The sequence below is a fragment of the Hyla sarda genome, chromosome 6, assembly GCF_029499605.1.
Source record: "Hyla sarda isolate aHylSar1 chromosome 6, aHylSar1.hap1, whole genome shotgun sequence".
In the NCBI taxonomy this organism is placed as follows: domain Eukaryota; kingdom Metazoa; phylum Chordata; class Amphibia; order Anura; family Hylidae; genus Hyla; species Hyla sarda.
In genome coordinates, this window is record NC_079194.1 from 19,087,808 (window position 1) to 19,105,951 (window position 18,144).

At 42.5% G+C, this 18,144-nt stretch overlaps 1 protein-coding gene across 6 annotated transcripts in view; it reads left to right on the forward strand.

The window, feature by feature from the left end:
• The window catches only part of DNM3 (dynamin 3), a 422,060-nt gene that overhangs the window by 294,063 nt on the left and 109,853 nt on the right, over positions 1–18,144 (forward strand). For all 6 annotated transcript variants that reach the window (XM_056523256.1, XM_056523254.1, XM_056523257.1 and 3 more), the window contains exon 15: positions 3,862–4,029. In XM_056523256.1, coding sequence (XP_056379231.1) covers positions 3,862–4,029 — 168 coding nt within the window. The remainder of the gene's footprint in view (positions 1–3,861; positions 4,030–18,144) is intronic.

The following is an 18,144-nucleotide window of genomic DNA, read 5'->3' on the forward strand; positions in this document are numbered from 1 at the left end:
CCCCCCACCCCCCGGTATTTATCTCCCCCAAGGAGAGAAAAGTTAAACATTCTCGCACTCTTCACGCTCGAAATTCCCATTTTTAATTCCTTCCCTTTACGCACATCTACCAGATCAGAGGGCGACGGGCTATTTTTGTTTCAGCCTTCGCCTCTTGATGGGGGATAATGCATAACATGTGTCCGTGCCCTGCTTAGCCAGCACAAGGCTCCTATTGCAGCCCTGTAATTTAAACAAAGAAAACTCCGAAAAAGCGAATACAGGATTTAAGTGGTGGCGGAGGATGGGGGGGGGGATTTACGGGGGGGTTTCGCGAGCCGAGGGGTGGAGAGAGAAAAATTCCAGTCTGATTCTGGGGGCGGACACCAGGGAATAAGTTGTCTACGAAATGTGGTTTCTGTAAAAATAAAAAAAACGTATTTTATTATCCTCCGCACAATCGGGGTTTTGTGCGCTTTTATTAAGCGGTAACGGTGGAGAAGTTGTTAGAAACACAATGGTATACGGCGGTGTTTCCCAAATGGCGTGCCTCCAGCCACTGCAAAACTACAATTTCCAGCATACCCGGACAGCCTTCGGCTGTCCGGGCATGCTGGGAGTTGTAGTTTTGCAACAGCTGGAGGCACGCAGAGTGGGAAACGCTGGTAATATGGAATTAAGGGTCTATTTTAATATTTTAAATTTTTTTGCTATATGTTTCGACTCTCTCATAAACGTCTGTACGTGGCCTTAATAATTTTCAGCGCCAAAATAATTCCGCTGGATGTTTCTGGCACGTCCATCTGTTTGCTGTGTTTTGGCAAAGCGGCTGAATTTTTAATTGAAACAATATTGTCTCTCCATACAAAGGGCTAGCCTGTCGTAAATCCAGAGGAAAAAAATAATAATAAAAAGAAATAAATAAATTAGGGGAAAAAAATAAATATATATATATATGTGTGTGTGTGTGTATAATGATATATATATATATATATATATATATATATATATATATATATATATATATCACAAAAAAGAAAACGTCCGGCACTCGAGAAAATGCAGGTAAAACTTGTCAATGGCTTTATTCACACGCTTAGGCAGGACACAATCTGACGCGTTTCGCACCCTCGGGTGCTTAAGCGTAGATAGCTATCTACGATTAAGCACCCGAGGGTGCGAAACGCGTCAGATTGTGTCCTGCCTAAGCGTGTGAATAAAGCCATTGACAAGTTTTACCTGCATTTTCTCGAGTGCCGGACGTTTTCTTTTTTGTGAGAGTCCTACTAAGCCGGGAGCGGTACCGGTGTCCGCAGCACGAGATAGCACAGCGAACACGAGAGTGGTGAGCAGCCTGACCCTATCTATATATATATATATATATATATATATATATATTCAATTTATATATAGGCAATGACAAAATGCAGCTCCCCATAGGCCCAAAGATAGATACAGACGTTGATAGTGATGGATAACATGCCCTGTGCACCAGTAGTGCCCGGCTGTCCAATGTGCCGGAATGGGAGAGAAAGCGCCATCTATCTCCACTGTTTAACACTAAAGGGGGCTCCCCCTTCCTTTTTGTCAGGTCAAAAAGCTCTCTAGGGACATTATCAAGTCCTAAGGATAGGGGCATAAAAAGTAACCTTAGGGCCCCATATTGAAAATAAGATTTAGATCACCTGTAGCATATGGTTTAGAACATGAAAACCGTACTGGAATAATGCATACAGTGATGTCACAGTACAGGGATAATACACAGTGATGTCACAGTACAGAGATAATAAACACAGTGATGTCACAGTACAGAGATAATAAACACAGTGATGTCACAGTACAGAGATAATAAACACAGTGATGTCACAGTACAGGGATAATACACACAGTGATGTCACAGTACAGGAATAAAAAACAGTGATGTCACAGTACAGGAATCACAGTGATGTCACAGTACAGGGATAATACACAGTGATGTCACAGTACAGGGATAATACACAGTGATGTCACAGTACAGGGATAATATACACAGTGATGTCATAGTACAGGGATAATACACACAGTGATGTCACAGTACAGGGATAATACACACAGTGATGTCACAGTACAGGGATAATATACACAGTGATGTCACAGTACAGGGATAATACACAGTGATGTCACAGTACAGGGATAATACACAGTGATGTCACAGTACAGGGATAATATACACAGTGATGTCATAGTACAGGGATAATACACACAGTGATGTCACAGTACAGGGATAATACACACAGTGATGTCACAGTACAGGGATAATATACACAGTGATGTCACAGTACAGGGATAATAAACACAGTGATGTCACAGTACAGGGATAATATACACAGTGATGTCACAGTACAGGGATAATATACACAGTGATGTCACAGTACAGGGATAATACACACAGTGATGTCACAGTACAGGGATAATACACAGTGATGTCACAGTACAGGGATAATATACACAGTGATGTCACAGTACAGGGATAATACACACAGTGATGTCACAGTACAGGGATAATATACACAGTGATGTTACAGTACAGGGATAATATACACAGTGATGTCACAGTACAGAGATAATACACACAGTGATGTCACAGTACAGGGATAATACACACAGTGATGTCACAGTACAGGGATAATATACACAGTGATGTTACAGTACAGGGATAATATACACAGTGATGTTACAGTACAGGGATAATACACACAGTGATGTCACAGTACAGGGATAATACACACAGTGATGTCACACTGCACCCATTCCTGGAAAGAGAGAACCCCAGAGCTGTCTGTTCATTCAGCCAGTTATTGTGACGAACCGAGGTTTACCCTACTGACTGTGCCGTAGTGCCATGAACGACGATGTACTGGCATACAGAAGAGCACTAACACATGGGAGAAATGATAGTTACATAGTAATGTATTAATGGGATTACATTAGGAGCTTATGACCTCAGATATTGCCGTCTGTATCCGAAGAGAATGTTTCCTCTCTTTCTTGGGTCACCCTGCCCTCCTAGACTCCCCCAACCGGTCGCTCATCTGTAACCATCATACACAAACACTTCAAACCTTGGGATTCGTCTGATGGATTGATCTCTTTATCTGAATATATCCTACTGTTCATTGGATAAAACCGCAGTTAAGGGAAGATTCTATAATACAACTCGCCACTTGGAATTCTTTCTACTTAAACCTTGTGGGAGAGGAAAGGCAATGTTCTTCAGAAAAGTGGAACAGCTGGGTGGCATGCATACTGTGTGCCACTCCACTTTCCCAGTCTCCCGAAGCTCCAGCAGTGATAGCCCGCTTGTCCTCCTTGTATTTCTCCCTGCACCAACTGATGTTTTACTCTCCTCCCTCACTCGTCTCTCAGTCTGCAATAAATGTCCCCTGCCCCCCCCCCCCACACACACACACACACACACACTAACTATTCCGTGCACCTGCCTATCGGACAGTTAAATTATACTTTACCATGCCATTTGTCCAGAAGCAGGATGTTTTAAACTCCCAGGCAATCTCCATAGCCCAAGAGTAACACGATCAAATTCAAGTTCCATAAAGTCCCATCGTGTTACTCTTGGGCTGTGGAGATTGCCTAGGAGTTTTAAACATCCTTCCGCCTGACCAAGGATAGGGTTAAGTATGATTTAACTGTCCGTGCTCCGCTGTTTTACTCTTTGGCTGCGGAGATTGTTGGTATCGGGACATCCCTAATTTGTATTATATTTTTATTTAACATCTAAGAAAGATTTTTCCCTCCACCCTCATTGTTCATCAGAAGCTTCCAGAGTCAGCAAGGTCCTCCGTACAACAAAAAAAACAGAATCTTTATGTTTTTCTTTTCCAGAAAGATACAGAAGAAGAATCATCGCAAGCAGAAAACTTATCCATGGATCCACAGCTGGAAAGACAAGTGGAGACAATCCGTAACCTGGTCTATTCCTACATGACCATCATAAACAAGTGCTTTAAAGATCTCATCCCCAAGACCTTGATGCACCTGATGATCAACAGTGTGAGTACTTATCTGTTATTGGAGCAATGGAGACCAGAGCTGAAATCATAACCTAATATTACAGTAGGACCAGGGGTCAAGTCCTGAGAAAAAAAGTGTGGGAACTCACTCAAGATTTCCACCCAAGGACTGGTCCTGCAGGATGCCTGCCAATGGAAACAGTGTTCCTGCTGTTTTTTTTTTTTTAAAGTGCAGGAACTCCATTCCCATGCATTCTGAGTAGAACTATGACTTCTAACATTACATAATTCATCAATGTTTGAAGAAGCACTCCGGTTTTATTTTTTATTTTTTTTGTCCTTATTATACACGGTCACCATCACTAGTCCAACAGCGCCATACAGTGTTCATGTATTTAGAGATTGGGGGGGGGGGGGGGGGTAAGCCGCTGCCAGACTCCTGTGGTTGGGGATTTTATCCCTGTGAACAAAAGGGTCTGGCAGATTAAATTAAAAACGCCCAATCCTTATCTCCCCTCCATCATTTGTTGGGAGAGTCTTGAGGCCCCCATAAACATGAGATGGTTGGCTGATCCAGACGAAATCAGCAGGTTCAGAAGACAAATATCCAATGTGTATGGGAGACTTTAGAGCTAAAGATCCCAGGTTGCCCATGGGTAAGAAGCTGCTTCAGAAAATTCAAGTCAATATCATCTGCTTCTAAAGTTTCATTTATTCAGCTGACAGTTTGGCATGGCCAAAGGTTCTTGTGTTGTCCATGTTAAGGAGAAGGGTAAGCCGCAGCCAGACAGCTCTTGCAGCGGCTTATCTCACCTAGAACAATGAGGTCAGCCAGAAAAAAATCCAACATGCCCAACCCTTCTCTCCACTGACTACATCTGTCGAGGGAGAGTCAGGAGACCACCATACAACTTAGATCAGTGGTCTTAAGACTGTGGACTTCCACCTGTTGCAAAACTACAACTCCCGGCATCCCCGGACAGCCAATGGCTGTAGCCAGAGGCCCACAGTTTGGAGTCCACCGTCCTAGATGGTCAGCCGAGCCCACTGAAGGCTATGGATTTAGTTGACTTTAGCATAAGGAGTATGGGCACCTTTAGGAGAAAAGTTGTGTTTTTCGTTTTTTGTTGTTTTTTTTACAGTAAAATAACAGACACAGAGGCACCAACCCTAGTCCATAGGGTTCATAGGGTTCCATTGGTGTCCATCCTATGACAGATCCATCATAGCTTGAAAAGTTGATGAGACAAAAAGTTGATAACTCCTTCTAAACTTTTCTACCAGTGAAGTCCTCCATATTCCAAACTTGTATTCATCGTTATGTAATCATTTTTTGGAAATTTCCATCATGTAGGCTTGTATTATGAAGTATCAAAGATCTCACCCCGTAGGCTTATATTATTAAATATTAAAGATCTCATCCCGTAGGCTTATATTATGAAGTATTAAAGATCTCATCCCGTAGGCTTATATTATGAAGTATTAAAGATCTCATCCCGTAGGCTTATATTATGAAGTATTAAAGATCTCATCCCGTAAGCTTATATTATGAAGTATTAAAGTTCTCATCCCGTAGGCTTATATTATGAAGTATTAATGATCTCATCCCGTAGGCTTATATTATGAAATATTAAAGATCTCATCCCGTAGGCTTGTATTATGAAGTATCAAAGATCTCACCCCGTAGGCTTATATTATGAAATATTAAAGATCTCATCCCGTAGGCTTATATTATGAAGTATTAAAGATCTCATCCCGTAGGCTTATATTATAAAATATTATAGATCTCATCCCGTAGGCTTATATTATGAAGTATTAAAGATCTCACCCCGTAGGCTTATATTATAAAATATTATAGATCTCATCCCGTAGGCTTATATTATGAAGTATTAAAGATCTCATCCTGTAGGCTTGTTAGGCTTATATTATGAAGTATTAGGCTTTTGTTGCCCCCTCATCTGATGATATCTGGTGCAGAACCTGCATTTGTGAGAGTCACCATCAACATTCTCCTTCTGTATTCCTGTTCCAATTGATGGACCGCCACCGCAACGTCTACTTACTGAACATGTGCAGGCGGAATGATTGAGATCTAAGATGTAAAACCCGACCTCAAGAGAGAAAATTGCTGGTTCTCCAATCCTATACTTTTCCACCAAACTATGGTTTCGTATAGCATCGCTACCTGAACTTGTTTACAAATCAATGTTTCCATCAAGTAGGCTTGTATTATGAAGTATCAAAGATCTCATCCCGTAGGCTTATATTATGAAGTATTAAAGATCTCATCCCGTAGGCTTATATTATGAAGCATCAAAGGTCTCACCCCGTAGGCTTATATTATGAAATATTAAAGATCTCATCCTGTAGACTTATATTATGAAGTATTAAAGATCTCATCTCGTAGGCTTATATTATGAAGTATTAAAGATCTCATCCCGTAGGCTTATATTATGAAGTATTAATGATCTTATTCCGTAGGCTTATATTATGAAGTATTAAAGATCTCATCCTGTAGGCTTATATTATGAAGTATTAAAGATCTCATCCCATAGGCTTATATTATGAAGTATTAAAGATCTCATCTCGTAGGCTTATATTATGAAGTATTAAAGATCTCATCCCGTAGGCTTATATTATGAAGTATTAAAGATCTCATCCCGTAGGCTTATATTATGAAGTATTAATGATCTTATCCCGTAGGCTTATATTATGAAGTATTAAAGATCTCATCCCGTAGGCTTATATTATGAAGCATTAAAGATCTCATCCCGTAGGCTTATATTATGAAGTATTAAAGATCTCATCCCGGAGGCTTATATTATGAAGTATTAAAGATCTCATCCCGTAGGCTTATATTATGAAGTATTAAAGATCTCATCCCGTAGGCTTATATTATGAAGTATTAAAGATCTCACCCCGTAGGATTATATTAGGAAATATTAAAGATCTCATCCCGTAGGATTATATTATGAAGTATTAAAGATCTCATCCCGTAGGCTTATATTATGAAGTATTAATGATCTCATCCCGTAGGCTTATATTATGAAGTATTAAAGATCTCACCCCGTAGGCTTATATTATGAAGTATTAATGATCTCATCCCGTAGGCTTATATTATGAAGTATTAAAGATCTTATCCCGTAGGCTTATATTATGAAGTATTGAAGATCTCATCCCGTAGGCTTATATTATGAAGTATTAAAGATCTCATCCCGTAGGCTTCTATTATGAAGTATTAAAGATCTCACCCCGTAGGCTTATATTATGAAGTATTGAAGATCTCATCCCGTACGCTTATATTATGAAGTATTAAAGATCTCATCCCGTAGGCTTATATTATGAAGTATTAAAGATCTCATCCCGTAGGCTTATATTATGAAGTATTAATGATCTCATCCCGTAGGCTTATATTATGAAGTATTAAAGATCTTATTCCGTAGGCTTATATTATGAAGTATTGAAGATCTCATCCCGTAGGCTTATATTATGAAGTATTGAAGATCTCACCCCGTAGGCTTCTATTATGAAGTTTTAGGCTTTTTTCTTCTTTGCCCCTCTCATCTGATGAACCCATTTTTCTGTTCCTACGATGTCTCATTACAATGGACTTCACAATGAGTCGGCCCTAGGGCAGTTTCGGCACTTCTAAGGCGATTGGTATAACACCAGTGGCAGTGTATACTATCATACCTTCTACCTTTTCATTACATAGGGTTCATTGATAGAACCATTGACTGGGAGAATTTGAGGAGGACATGAGGCGCCTGAGCAAAAACAAAGACACATGAGACAAAAAGTTGATGACTCCTTCTAAACTTTTCTAGCAGTAAATTCCTCCATATTCCAAACTTGTATTCATCGTTATGTAATCATTTTTGGAAATTCCCATCCGTTAGGCTTATATTATGAAGTATTAGGCTTTTGTTGCCCCCTCATCTGATGATATCTGGTGCAGAACCTGCATTTGTGAGAGTCACCATCAACATTCTCCTTCTGTATTCCTGTTCCAATTGATGGACCGCCACCGCGACGTCTACTTACTGAACACGTGCAGGCGGAATGATTGAGGTCTAAGATGTAAAACCCGACCTCAAGAGAGAAAATTGCTGGTTCTCCAATCCTATACTTTTCCACCAAATTATGGTTTCGTATAACATCGCTACCTGGACTTGTTTACAAATTTAGGTACATTTCCGGAAGATTTCTGCTCTACATAAATCAGAACCCATTGCGCACAATAAACCAAGTCATCATTCCATCTTTTTTAAGAAAGACCTATTTAACCCTTCATGATGTGCATAAGGAAGTCCCTAATTTTCTTTTCTAATACAGAGGTCTTTCAAGTTACTTATTTGATTTGGTTCCGGGACGACCATTGTATGTTGAGACCATAACTCTTTGGAAACCTGAGAATTGGTTCTAAAGACACCAAAATGTCATCCACAAATAGGAAAGAGTGAGGATCAAACAAAAATAAGAAGATAACTAATATGGATAAAGCAAATCCTTAAATGTAAAAGTAATAATGATCTGCTGGGAGCTGTAATCACTGTCTATGTAGAGGACAGGAGCTTCTTCAGGGTCCTGTACAGTACACAGTGTCCTAAAAAAGTAAAATGGAGCCGCCCTTACCTGGTGTCCAAAGGAGCAGATAACCCTGGGACAGGTAAAGAGTACACAACATGTAATACCTCCCTGTACTGTAGGGGGCGCTACCAGACACCAGTCAATGCATGCACTTCAGTAATACAACAAAGGGTAGTACAGAACATGTAACACCTCCCTGTACTTTAGGGGGCGCTACCAGACACCAGTCAGTGCATACACTTCAGTAATACAGGTAAAGAGTACAGAACATGTAATACCTCCCTGTACTGTAGGGGACGCTACCAGACACCAGTCAGTTCATGTACTTCAGTAATACAGCTAAAGAGTAGTACAGAACATGTAATACCTCCCTGTACTTTAGGGGGCGCTACCAGACACCAGTCAGTGCATACACTTCAGTAATACAGGTAAAGAGTACAGAACATGTAATACCTCCCTGTACTGTAGGGGGCGCTACCAGACACCAGTCAGTACATGTACTTCAGTAATACAGGTAAAGAGTACAGAACATGTAATACCTCCCTGTACTGTAGGGGGCGCTACCAGACACCAGTCAGTGCATACACTTCAGTAATACAGGTAAAGAGTAATACAGAACATGTAATACCTCCCTGTACTGTAGGGGACACTACCAGACACCAGTTAGGGCATACACTTCAGTAATACAGGTAAAGAGTACAGAACATGTAATACCTCCCTGTACTGTAGGGGGCGCTACCAGACACCAATCAGTGCATGCACTTCAGTAATACAGGTAAAGAGTACAGAACATGTAATACCTCCCTGTACTGTAGGGGGCGCTACCAGACACCAGTCAGTGCATACACTTCAGTAATAGAGGTAAAGAGTAGTACAGAACATGTAATACCTCCCTGTACTGTAGGGGGCGCTACCAGACACCAGTCAGTGCATACACTTCAGTAATACAGGTAAAGAGTAATACAGAACATGTAATACCTCCCTGTACTGTAGGGGACACTACCAGACACCAGTTAGGGCATACACTTCAGTAATACAGGTAAAGAGTACAGAACATGTAATACCTCCCTGTACTGTAGGGGGCGCTACCAGACACCAATCAGTGCATGCACTTCAGTAATACAGGTAAAGAGTACAGAACATGTAATACCTCCCTGTACTGTAGGGGGCGCTACCAGACACCAGTCAGTGCATACACTTCAGTAATAGAGGTAAAGAGTAGTACAGAACATGTAATACCTCCCTGTACTGTAGGGGGCGCTACCAGACACCACTCAGTGCATACACTTCAGTAATTCAGGTAAAGAGTACAGAACATGTAATACCTCCCTGTACTGTAGGGGGCGCTACCAGACACCAGTCAGTACATACACTTCAGTAATACAGGTAAAGAGTACAGAACATGTAATATCTCCCTGTACTGTAGGGGGCGTTACCAGACACCAGTCAGTGCATGCACTTCAGTAATACAGGTAAAGAGTACAGAACATGTAATACCTCCCTGTACTGTAGGGGGCGCTACCAGACACCAGTCAGTGCATACACTTCAGTAATACAGGTAAAGAGTACAGAACATGTAATACCTCCCTGTACTGTAGGGGGCGCTACCAGACACCACTCAGTGCATACACTTCAGTAATTCAGGTAAAGAGTACAGAACATGTAATACCTCCCTGTACTGTAGGGGGCGCTACCAGACACCAGTCAGTACATACACTTCAGTAATACAGGTAAAGAGTACAGAACATGTAATATCTCCCTGTACTGTGGGGGGCGTTACCAGACACCAGTCAGTGCATGCACTTCAGTAACACAGGTAAAGAGTACAGAACATGTAATACCTCCCTGTACTGTAGGGGGCGCTACCAGACACCAGTCAGTGCATACACTTCAGTAATACAGGTAAAGAGTACAGAACATGTAATACTTCCCTGTACTGTAGGGGGCGCTACCAGACACCAGTCAGTGCATACACTTCAGTAATAGAGGTAAAGAGTAGTACAGAACATGTAATACCTCCCTGTACCATAGAGGGCGCTACCAGACACCAATCAGGGCATGCACTTCAGTAATGCAGGGAAAGAGTTCAGAACATGTAATACCTCCCTGTACTGTAGTGGGCGCTACCAGACACCAGTCAGTGCATGTATTTCAGTAATACAGGTGAAGAGTAGTACAGAACATGTAGTACCTCCCTGTACTGTAGGCGGCGCTACCAGACAGCCAGGCAGTGCATGCACTTCAGTAATACAGGTAAAGAGTAGTACAGAACATGTACAGTGGTCCCCCCAACATACGACGGCCATTTCAAAAACAGCTATCTGGCAGCGCTGACTGCTTCAGCTACCGCCGGAAAGCCGTTTAATATGCCCCATGTGCCCCGCTGATTTATACTTACATGTCCCTGCTGCTCTGGCCCATCATTTCGCATCTCCTCTGCTGCCACTGCCCTGCGCCTTCACTGTCTGTCGCCGTCATCACGTCCCCCCATCATCCAATAGGGGCGACGTGATGACGGCGACGGAAAGCGACAGTGCAGGGCAGCGGCGACGTAGTGATATGGCATGGGAGGAGCGGCAAAATGACGGACCGGCGCGGCGGGGACACGTTTGATTAGCACGAATCCCTCAATGGTTTCAACAAACGATGGTTCGTCTGGAACCAATTACCATCGTATGTTGAGGGACCACTGTAGTACCATCCTGTACTGTAGTACCATCCTTTACTATAGTACCATCCCGTACTGTAGTACCATCTTGTACTGTAGTACCATCCTGTACTGTAGTACCATCCCCTACTGTATTACCATCCTGTACTGTAGTACCACCCCGTACTGTAGTACCATCCCATACTGTAGAACCATCCTGTACTGTAGTACCATCCTGTACTGTAGTACCATCCTTTACTATAGTACCATCCCGTACTGTAGTACCATCCTGTACTGTAGTACCACCCCGTACTGTAGTACCATCCCGTACTGTAGTACCATCCTGTACTGTAGTACCATCCCATACTGTAGTACCATCCCATACTGTAGTACCATCCTGTACTGTAGTACCATCCTGTAATGTAGTACCATCCCATACTGTAGTACCATCCTGTACTGTAGTACCATCCTGTACTGTAGTACCAACCCATACTGTAGTACCATCCTGTACTGTAGTACCATACCATACTGTAGTACCATCCTGTACTGTAGTACCATCCCATAATGTAGTACCATCCCGTACTGTAGTACCATCCTGTACTGTAGTACCATCCTGTACTGTAGTACCATCCTGTACTGTAGTACCATCCTGTACTGGGGCGCTACTAGACACTAGTCAGTGCACGCACTTCAGTAATACAGGGGTTCTACCATTGAATGCCCACTGTGGCAAAACTACAACTTCCAGCCGGCCCAGACAGCCGTTGGCTGTCGGGGCCTGCTGGAAGTTGTAGTTTTGCAGGAGGTCCACAGTTTGGAGACAACCGTCTTAGATGGTCAGCCGAACCCACAGAAAGCAGCAGGATCATTGCTTCGTCTCAACATCGTAGAGCCTCAGTGTGGTTTCCTGTAGGATTTTGTAGACATAAATAATGTCAAACTCAATATCTTCAATTACAAGCATTGTCAGGATGACATGCAGTTCCTATAGAAAGGCTCTCTTCATCACTACCATATGGTAAGGCTTCGTGTAGAAGAGAAATGGTGTCTTTCCGCCAGTCACAGACTGAAGATGCACATTCATCTTGCCACAATACACACAGATATATATATATATATATATATATATATATATATATATATATATATATATATTAAAGGGGTACTCCGGTAGAAAAAAAAAATGTTTTATCAACTGGTGCCAAAAAGTTAAACAGATTTGTAAATTACTTCTTTTAAAAAATCTTAATCCTTCCAGTACTTATCAGCTGCTGTATACTACAGAGAAAATTATTTTCTTTATGGATTTCTTTTCTGTCTGTCCACAGTGCTCTCTGCTGACACCTCTGTCCATTTTAGGAACTGTACAGAGCAGCATATGTTTGCTATGGGGATTTTCTCCTGCTCTGGACAGTTCCTAAAATGGACAGAGGTGTCAGCAGAGAGCACTGTGGACAGACAGAAAAGAAATCCAAAAAGAAAAGAATTTCCTCTCTAGTATACAGCCACTAATAAGTACTGAAACAAAAGAAAGACAGACATCTGCCTGATGAAGCAGTTGTACTGTGAAACGCGTTGCATCATGGGTGATTAAAACATCAGTTCCCATCTTACCTCCGTGTCAGCGTCTTGCTATCCCGTCGAACCTTGGAGGCTCCTTTGCATGACTAATAAGTACTGGAAGGTTTGAAGGGGTACTCCAGAATTTCCTCTCTAGTATACAGTCACTAATAAGTACTGAAAGGTTTGAAGGGGTACTCCAGGGGAAAACTTTTTTTTTTTTAAATCAACTGGTGCCCAAAAGTTAAACAGATTTGTAAATTCCTTATGGGCAGCTACTGAGATTAAGAAGAATTAATAGTTCTGAAGAAAATTTTAAAGTTCAAGCAAAAGATTTACTCACTAGGTTGGAAGACAGGGGGTACCCCAAACCAGTCTTGGATACAGCTTTTAAAAGGGCATCAAGCCAAAATAGGAATATGCTGTTGCATGGACCTGGATCGAGAAGAGAGAGACCGGAACGCTTCTCCTTCTCATTTGGATTCAGTCCAATGAGTGCAGCTATCAAAAAGGCTGTATCAAAACACTGGTATTTAATTCAAAAAGACTCTGTCCTTTCCAGCGTTAGTGAAGAAATGCCCCTAGTTACATTTAAATGGGCCAAAAATTTGGGGGATGTTCTTATAAAAAGTAAATTTTCCTCTAGTAGATCTAACCCAAATTGGTTACAATCTAGCAGCCCAAAAGGAAATTAGAAGTGTGGAGCATGCAAATGGTGTCCTTCTTTGATTTGAGAAAAAGTTATTATAATTGGAGGTGTGGATATTAAGTGCAGGGATCTCTTTTGCTGCAAGACGAAATTTGTGGTGTATGGCCTGGTGTGCGATTGCGGCCGATTTTACGTCAGTAGCACTACCAGACCAATGCACCACAGATTTCGGGAACATCTTTACTCGATTAAATCGAGGAAAGGATCACCAAGGGTGATCGATCATGTAATTAATATGCATGCAGGGGACCCAAAATCATTAAAATTCTTTGGTATTGAAAGAATTGATAGTACAGACGGTTCAGACAGGCGCAAATTGCTAGTTCAAGCCGAGGCCCGATGGATAATGCGCACGAACGCACAAGGAGACCTCGGCTTGAACGATAAACTAGATCTAAGTATATTTCTTTAATCCTGTCCTTAATGCGGTGACACGAATTCCGGCTAAAGTTTCTGTTTTTAAATGTTTTTATACGTTTTCTACGTTTTTGTATTTTTGCACTTGCACTTGTATGTAACAGAAATGACCGCCCATGGGTGGAGCCCGGCAGGTATTTACCTGGTGAGCTCCCAGTGGATGAGATGGTCTGACGAAGTGCGGAAGCACGATACGGCTGTGACCAGTCAGCCGGATTCCCCGGCGTCCTTGTCTCCCTGCACCTGCATGTTTTACTGCACGCCTAAGAAATAAAGAAGTTGTCGCTAGCTGGTTGTGGTGAGTGCCGCTTATTTTCTATGCTCTCTCAAATGTTTGATCCATGATTCTGTCCTGGCTGAGCACCCCACAAGCAGCGACACACATACACACCTGTTCCATCAAGAGCGAATATCAGGCTGCATGGTTGGCTGTGCCGAACGCTGTTTCTCACTACAAGATTTGTAAATTACTTCTATTAAAAATACTTAATCCTTCCAGTACTTATTAGCTGCTGAATTCTACAGTGGAAATTATTTTCTTTTTGGAACACAGTGCTCTCTGCTGACATCTCTGTTCATTTTAAGAACTGTCCAGAGTAGGAGAAAATCCCCTATAGAAAACATATGCTTCCCTGGACAGTTCCTAAAATGGACAGAGATATCAGCAGAGAGCACTGTGTTCCAAAAAGAAAATAATTTCCTCTGTAGTATTCAGCAGCTAATAAGTACTGGAAGGATTAAGATTTTTTAATAGAAGTAATTTACAAATCTGTTTAACTTTCCGGCACCAATTGATTTAGAAAAAAAAGTTTTTCACCAGAGAACCCCCTCTTAAACAAAATAATCCAATCTGACACCCCCTATTAATAATTTTCTTCATATCATACCAGTGTCTGCCATGATCATATATTTGAAAAAACAGTGGGAACTCCCCCAAACTTTAATGTATGCAACAAGAAAAAAAATGGTGTTCACGATACCGCTTCAAAATCACAAAATAATAAATATAAATAAATAAATATAAAAAATAATAAATCTTTATTGAGGAAATCACTATTAAAAACAACTCAACGTATGGACAAAGGTCCAGATTTATCAAACTGTGTGAGACAAAAAAATTGAGTGATTTTACCACATTTTTATTTTTTTTTTGCACAAATTTTGCACAAAAATTGCGCAGAATTAACGCAGAATTCCGTGCAGATTTTCCATTTGGAATATAGGAGGAAACCTTTTTTTTTTTTTTTTTTGCTGGACTACAACCACTAAATTGGAATTTCTCTTTTTTATTTTTTATTTTTTTTCATGCGCAAATTCCGTGCGGAAACAATTTGAAGCGGAAATTTTTTAACCATTGACTTCAATGGACTCCTGCTCGTGCATTCCGCAAGAAGAATGAACATGTTCTTTCATCTAACGGAACGGAATTCCACGGCGGAATTCTGCGAGCGGAATTTACGCAGTGTGAACGGTGCAGAGTAAAATACAATGAAGTCAATGGCAAAGCAGATGTTAATTATTTCTAAGCGGAGAATTCAAGAGGAATTACTGGAGCAAATTCCTCTTGAATTGCTCAGTGTGAACGCACCCTTAAAGGGGTACTCCGGCTTAAAGGCATCTTATCCCCTATCCGCCGCTGGGGACCCCCGCAATCTTGCATTCAGCACCCACCTCTTTGAGCTGCACGCCGCGCTGCCAGCTCACAAACTGCCGGGTGCCGGCCATGGGGCCAGAGTATCGTGAGGTCACGACTACGCCCCCGTGTGACATCACGTCCCGCCCCCTCTATGCAAGTCTATGGGAGGGGGCGTGACTTGCATAGCCGGGGCGGGGTGTGACGTCACACGGGGGCGGAATCGTGACGTCCCAATACTAGAGTGAGGCATAAAACGACATTGGGGTGCAGAAACACGTTTACAATATGGGCTAATATAGACTAATTAATTAGGTATTATCTAGCAGCATTTAATTAGGAGATATACCGTATATACTCGAGTATAAGCCGAGTTTTTCAGCACGATTTTTCAGGTTTTTCAGGTGAACTCTCCACCTGTCAATCCCTTCTCACTGGTCTTCAACCTGCGGACCTCCAGATGTTGCAAAACTACAACTCCCAGCATGCCCGGACAGCCATCGGCTGTCCGGGCATGCTGGGAGATGTAGTTTTGAAACCTCTGGAGGTCCGCAGGTTGAAGACCACTGCGGCCTTTGTCATCATCCAGACGCCCCCCTTTAGTTTTCTACTCACCTCCCCTCGGTGGGAAGGAAGGGTGAGCTGGTCCGGGCCATCTATGCTTCAGGGACCGTCCGGTGGGGAGGGTTAGTCGTTCCGGGCTGTACATTTTCACCGGAGGGCCCTCTTCTCCGCACTCCGGACTAGTGACATTGCCTTGACGACGACGCACAGGGACGTTCAATCGCAGCCTGCGCATGAACATCCCTTGGCGTCGTTGTCAAGGCAACGTCACTAGTCCAGGGCAGGCCCGGAGCGCAGAGAAGAGGGCCTCCCGGTGAAAATGTACAGCCCGGAACGACTAACCCTCCCCACCGGATGGTCCCTGCAGCATAGATGGCCCGGACCAGCTCACCCTTCCTTCCCACCGAGGGGAGGTGAATAGAAAACTAAAGGGGGGGCATCTGGATGATGACAAAGGCCGCAGTGGTCTTCAACCTGCGGACCTCCAGAGGTTTCAAAACTACAACTCCCAGCATGCCCAGACAGCCGATGGCTGTCCGGGCATGCTTGGAGTTGTAGTTTTGCAACATCTGGAGGTCTGCAGGTTGAAGACCACTGGTGAAGGGATTGACAGGCGGTGATTGACGGGGGGAATGATGACGGGGGTCTGGATGATGACGGGGGTCTGGATGATGACGGGGGGATGATGACAGGGGGGGATGATGTATTTCCCACCCTAGGCTTATAGTCGAGTCAATAAATTTTCCTTGGTTTTGGGGGTGAAATTAGGGGCCTCGGCTTATATTCGGGTCGGCTTATACTCGAGTATATACGGTACTGTCCAATGTGCAACTTTATTATGTATAGTGTACTTACACATGTAATTTAATCTCACTAACAGAAATGTTTGTTTAGCGTGTATTATACCAATATCGTTCCTCTGCAGCAGTCCAGGAATTGTCCTTGTATCCACATTGTCCATACGTTGAGTTGTTTTTAATAGTGATTTCTTTGATAAAGATTTATTTTGTGATTTTGAAGTGGCATCGTGAACTCCATTTTTTCCTTGTTGTATACAGATATATATATCTACATATTTATTGGTTCTTTTCTATATCAAGCTGGTTGATCCTCAGGAAGTGGTCTCCATAGGGATGCGAAAGCTCAGAAAAGCCCTTGAACTTCCTCTGTTTGCTCCCGGTGGCCTTTGGGCAGCTCCCACAAGTCGGCCAAGGAGACTGGCTGCGTCTTATCGAATGCTTCCCCTTCTGCAGATTACGAAACAGGAATCTCTTCCATGGGAAGAACCGTAGAGGAGCCTTCAGATGAATATTCCAATAAGGCATCTCTTATCTCTGCTCGCAGCCTCCAGAACACCCTGTCTGTTGGCATCCTTGTCTATTGTGACCCTTAACTCTTACAGGAAACGGCAGAGATAAGGTTGGGGGGGGGGGGGGGGTATCACCGGACAAATGTCATGTAATGGTAGAAATATCTAGGAAGATTTGGCGGGACGTGCATTATTCTAGAAATTCAGAACAGGAAAATGAGCTGAAAGAATAAGGAGCAGGCATATTTTTAGGGAAAAAAAACTTTGGACTTCAAGGATAGACTCCAAAAAGAGAAAGTCCTTGGAGGAATAATATTGGTATTCTCCTATTAGATAAGGGATATGCCATACTTTTCTAAAAGGTAGGGTCTCATAGAATGAGGTCATGGAAGAGGTGTCCGTCTGCAAAGCTTTGTCTATCAACATCCATAATATAATCCAAAGAGCCTCTGTCTCCACTATGGCACCTTGGCACTGGCCATTCCTATTTCCTTTTGGCCCACACCTAAGGCGGCATCTATGCAGTGAGATCTCAGTATTACAGTGTCTATGATTTCATTTACCTCTGTTCATCACAAAAGAGCTTTTGTCTCCACTATGGAACTTTATGAAGAAGGAAGATGGACATTCCCAATGGCGGTGTTGATATGTCCTTCTAGTAGGCGGTAGCCTACATATTCCTTCTTCACACATTACCTTACACATTACCACTATGAGAGGTTGGAG